The sequence below is a fragment of the Anarrhichthys ocellatus genome, unplaced genomic scaffold (genome assembly GCF_004355925.1).
Source record: "Anarrhichthys ocellatus isolate YVR2014 unplaced genomic scaffold, GSC_Weel_1.0 scaffold1480, whole genome shotgun sequence".
Taxonomy (NCBI): domain Eukaryota; kingdom Metazoa; phylum Chordata; class Actinopteri; order Perciformes; family Anarhichadidae; genus Anarrhichthys; species Anarrhichthys ocellatus.
In genome coordinates, this window is record NW_022281454.1 from 1137 (window position 1) to 6224 (window position 5088).

At 41.0% G+C, this 5088-nt stretch overlaps 1 protein-coding gene across 3 annotated transcripts in view; it reads right to left on the bottom strand.

Moving 5' to 3' along the window:
- Positions 1-898: 898 nt before the first annotated feature.
- Positions 899-5088, bottom strand: part of LOC116377634 (gastrula zinc finger protein XlCGF57.1-like) — a 7288-nt gene continuing 3098 nt past the window's right edge. The window contains exons 2-3 of one of the 3 annotated variants that reach the window (XR_004212220.1): positions 2688-4852; positions 899-935 (exon numbers count right to left, since the gene is read on the bottom strand). Coding sequence is in view for 1 of the 3 variants with exons in the window: in XM_031839307.1 (XP_031695167.1) it covers positions 3579-4852 (1274 nt within the window). In the remaining 2 variants the exon portion in view is untranslated. Of the gene's footprint in view, positions 936-2103; positions 4853-5088 lie in introns of those variants that run through there. The other 2 variants (XR_004212221.1, XM_031839307.1) reach the window with 2 other exon arrangements.

A 5088-nucleotide genomic window follows, 5' to 3' on the forward strand; every position in this document is an offset into this window, starting at 1 on the left:
TAGGTAAAAGGTGAAAATGTTCTGAACATGGCGTACACTTAAACTGCACTTTTTTTTTTTGGCTCTTTCTTTTAGGTGTTAAACTATGTTTTACTCTGATGTGGTCTGTGTGCGGAAGAAGTTGAATCAAGGTTTTGAATGTGAAAACAAAGATAAACATATCAAAACATTAACTTGGATCAGTCAATAAATACTATATTAACAATATATTATTAGAATTCCCTTTACCTGAAAGCCAATTAAGTCTTTGTTCACAAACGCTGCAGCTTTTCTCTCTTAAATGAGTTTTAACATGTCCATTCATATTTCCACTTTCACTGAAAGCGTTACCACAAACCGAGCAGCTCACTGGTTTTTCTTCTGCGTGGATTCTCGTGTGTTTCTGTAAATCGCTACTGTGTGTAAAAGATTTTCTACAGACTGAGCACCTAAAAGGTTTCTCTCCCGTATGAGATCTCATGTGTACCTTCAGATTCCCACTTTCACTGAAAGATTTACCACAAGCGGAGCAGCTGAATGGTTTCTCTCCTGTGTGAGATCTCATGTGGTCCTTCAGAGTTCTTTTGGTGCTAAATCTACATCTCAAATCACTGACGGGGACTTTATCTGGTTCTGGATGTCTACCTGGATCTGAGTTCCTGTCTGGTTCTGGTCCTCCACAGTCCTCTCCATCACCTTCTGTTTCCATCTGTTCAGTTTGTCTTTGATGAAGATGTGAGGACTGAGCTTCCTCTTCGTCATCTTCACAGGAGTGAATGAGAACTTGATACCAGCTTCCTCCAGCCCTTGAAGCTGCTCTCCCTCCTGACTGGTCCAGAGGTCCTCCTGGTCCTCTTTAATGTGTGGGGGCTCTGGGTCCTCCTGGTCCAGACTGGAGCTCCACTCATGCTGCTCAGGGGGAACCTCTTCTTTCCCCACCAACAGCTGCTGGACGTCTGCAGGAAACAGGAAACACACATTGAGGGAGTTTATGTTAACTGTATGTTGAAATGGTGGAATTTCACTAGTAGTAGTATCAGTATTAATAGTGGTAATCGTGTCAGTTGTAGTCATAGTAGTAATAGTATCAGTGGTGCAACGGATCACAACACTCACGGTTCAGATCAGCACAAAAGAAAAAAAAAAAGGAGCAAATATAACTTTTAGATCTCTGATCAGGTTTTTATCTGCCGCTGATACTAATTATTGATTATTGATGATCAATGTTAATAGATACAGATCCCTTTGATGTGTGATTATACCAGCTGGTCTACAAGGATCATTTCAACTCTCTGAAGTCAGTAAACCACCAAAAATACTAAATGTTATACTTTTACTTTGTTACAGTAATTTATAGTGGGTTTTTTTTCCAGAAAAACACAATTCAAATGATAAGTAAATAAAAGATTGTATTTTTATTGTCATGATTATTTTTAATGATGTATAATAATGTTCTTAGAGCTCGTGTTAGAAGTTAAACAGCTCATAATTCATCTCTAATATCTATTTCATATTAACGTGAAAACATCTCCTTCAAACTACTGGATTTATTCAAGTTTATCACCAAAACTACATTTTATAGATGACATGTGAACACATCATGATAACGTTATAATGTACCTTCAGCCAGTACTCATGTTCACTGAGCAGAGCCTGAAGGCATCATAATGTTTGTTTAATTAATTAACGCCGAAAAGAACCGGCCGGCCGGCCAGCGAGCGGCGAACAGCTGTTTGTGTGGCGTGTCTTCCGTTCCGTCACTTCCTGTTTCCTTCACCTACATTCCCCTGGGTCCTAAGCCCCTCCATGTACAGCTTCTTATCGTGTACATTTATAACAAATACCACACATATTACGGTAATCAGTGTTGCATATGTGTCTGACCTAAATACCTTTTGTTGATCAGTCTTTGTTCATCCTGCATCGCTCTTTTCTGTTCTTTAATGCAACGTTACTGGCGCGACAGAGCCTCTCCCAGCTGTTAGCAGACTGTTAGCGAGCTTTACCCAGCATGCAGTCCGGCGGTGAAATTTTATAAATGTACAATTATTAGTGTTACAAATTGTATATGTCACAAACTGTTGTGTGTGGTGTTTTGCCCTGTTAAAGAGCATTAGTTGTGGGTTATTAATTGTTGCTATAAAGTTATGACCAAGACTAGGGTTCCCTCTCAATACAGCTAAGATAACTAGCTCCCACCGCAGCACTCTCAGCGGCGAACAATATATTTTGCTGCCTGTTGAAGAGCGACATAAGTTGTTTCGGCTGTGCATGACGGTATATGAAAAATTTATATCATACGGGAAATTAAAACCGGTTGAACCGGTATACCGCCCAGCACTACTAGAAAGCATGAATGATCTTCAGATCTTTGTGATGACGACCGTCAGTAAAACTCTTTCACTCTTTGATGGTTGAACTGTGTAATTAATCAGCGAGTCACATGACTCTCTGGTCATTTTATATCCAAAATGCTCCCTCGCTGCTGATTTAAGGCTCTTTTTGGTGGATATAAGTCTGGTATGTCTGTTCTCGGACATTTTTACAGCTCTTCTTAACACTTTGGGTGAGTGGCACGACTCTCACACACAAAGTGTGAGAACAGATAGAACTGCTAGTTCCGTTAGCCATTTGAGTTTAAAACCAAACACGACGTACAAAACAATCAAAGTGAGCAGTCTGTGTATGTTATATCCGTTAGCTCTTACCACCTCACTGTGGTGAGTAGTGTCTGGGTTTATCGGCCACGCACTCAGCAGTGTTACCACTAGCGGCCCCTACTGGCCGTTAGGAGTAGTGAGCGAGGAGTCAGCAGGCAGTCAGGAGGTAAAAGGTGATCTGAGAACATGCGAGTCACCATCAGAGGTTTTTGAGCATGCAGCCAGAACATGATGCAGCTTTCTGCAACAGGATGAGAGATCAGTGGACAGACACAGAGGTCACATATGCACTCACATACGAGACCGATGGCATGATCCTCCTGGAGGAGATAATAATAATAATAATAATAACAGAATCTGTGAGGGAGGCCAAAAGCCTAACAGGCTTCGTAATATAAAAAAAAAAATTTTAAAAAATCACCCACAAAAAAGTAATAAGAAACTAAATAATCGTAAAAGTAAAAATCTAAGTGAATAAGAAAATCTGTAAGAGACAGCGTATTCCTCCTAAACCATTTTGCATCCCTAAACATCTCTGTGTTGATTCCTCATCAGAATTTCAACATTGTTTTTTTTGTTTTAGATAGAAACAGACAGGTATCCTTAGCAAATTAAACAGTAAATACAGTTTCGGAGACAGAAACTAGGTCATTTACATTAATAAGAAAAAGAAGAGGACCCAGGATTGATCCTTGTGGGACCCCATACCAGATGTTTACTTTAAGAGAAGAACACTAACCATAAAAGTACTGAATCTTGGAAGCTATAGGACCTTAATTTATGAAAATCTTTTGATACATCCAGGAACAATCCTCCAGTGTCCTCTTTTTTATCTGGAGTTGATGTAATCTCATCAATGAGTTATAAAACAGTCATGTATGTGGAATAGTTTCAACCAAATCCATAGCGTTGCTCATATGAGATGTTGTTTCCATTTGTTCAGTTCATGGCTGACGGCTCCGCCTCTCTGTCCTCCTCAGTCTGTCTCTGGTGAAGCTGTGAGGACTGAAGTCCGATACATTCGTGGTTCCTGAGCTGATAAATCAAAGTGAATCTTTGGTCACAAACACTGCAGTTGAATCTTTTCTCCCCCGTGTGGATTCTCATGTGTTTCTTCAGATTTCCACTTTCACTGAAGGCTCTACCGCACACAGAGCAGCTGAAGGGTTTCTCTCCTGTGTGATTACTCATGTGGTGTGTCAGCTGTACCTTTTGTATGAATCTCTTGCCGCACACTGAGCAGTCGAAGGGTTTCTCCCCCGTATGTGTTATCATGTGTCTCTTCATATCTTCCTTGCGCAAAAATCTTTTATCACAAAATGAGCAACCAAATGGTTTCTCTCCGATGTGGATTTTCATGTGTCTCGTCAGAGTTCCATTTAATCCAAATCGTTTCCCACACTCAGAGCAGCTTAATGGTTTCTCTCCTGTGTGGATTCTCATGTGTTTCTGTAAACTATCGCTGCGTGTAAAAGATTTCTTACAGACTGAGCAGCTGAATGGTTTCTCTCCTGTGTGGGTTCTCATGTGTCCCTTCAGGTTTCCCCCATCACTGAAAGCTTTACCACAGACTGAGCAGCCAAATGGTTTCTCTCCCGTGTGGATTCTCACGTGTTTCTGTAAATCTCCACTCTGAGCAAACGATTTCTTACAGATTGAGCAGCAGAATGGTTTCTCTCCTGTGTGAGTTCTCATGTGTCTTTTTAAAAATGATCTGCAGCCAAATCTTTTCCCACAGTGAGAGCAGCTGAATGGTTTCACACCAGCACTAGACATTGAATCACTGACAGAAACATCATCATTATTCACAGAGTTTAGACCTGACTGAGGTTCTCTGGTCCCATTCCAGTCATCAGTCTCAGGTTCAGAAGAGTCTCCAGTCTTGTTATCAGGATATGGTTCTAGATCCGAGTTCTTGTCTGGTTCTGGTCCTCCACAGTCCTCTCCATCACCTTCTGTTTCCATCTGTTCAGTTTGTCTTTGATGAAGCTGTGAGGACTGAGCTTCCTCTTCATCATCTTCACTCTTCACAGGAGTGAATAAGAACTTGATATCAGCCTCCTCCAGACCTTGAAGCTGCTCTCCCTCCTGACTGGTCCAGAGTTCCTCCTGTTCCTCTTTAATGTGTAGGGGCTCTGGGTCCTCCTGGTCCAGACTGGAGCTCCACTCCTGCTGCTGAATCTCTTCGTTATTCACCAACAGCTGCGGAAGGTCTGCAGAAAACAGGAAACACACACAGAGATGTTACAAGGAAGTAATAATAATAATAATAATAATAATAATAATAATAATAATAATAATAATAATAATACATTTTGTTTGTAAAGGCCCTGTACATGGTAAAAACATCACAAGTTGAAAACAGATTTAAATTTAAGTGCAGTTTTGATAGTGGCGAGTGACGGAGAATGTCTGATGGAGGAGAGAGTCCGGGGGGGGGGGGGGGGGG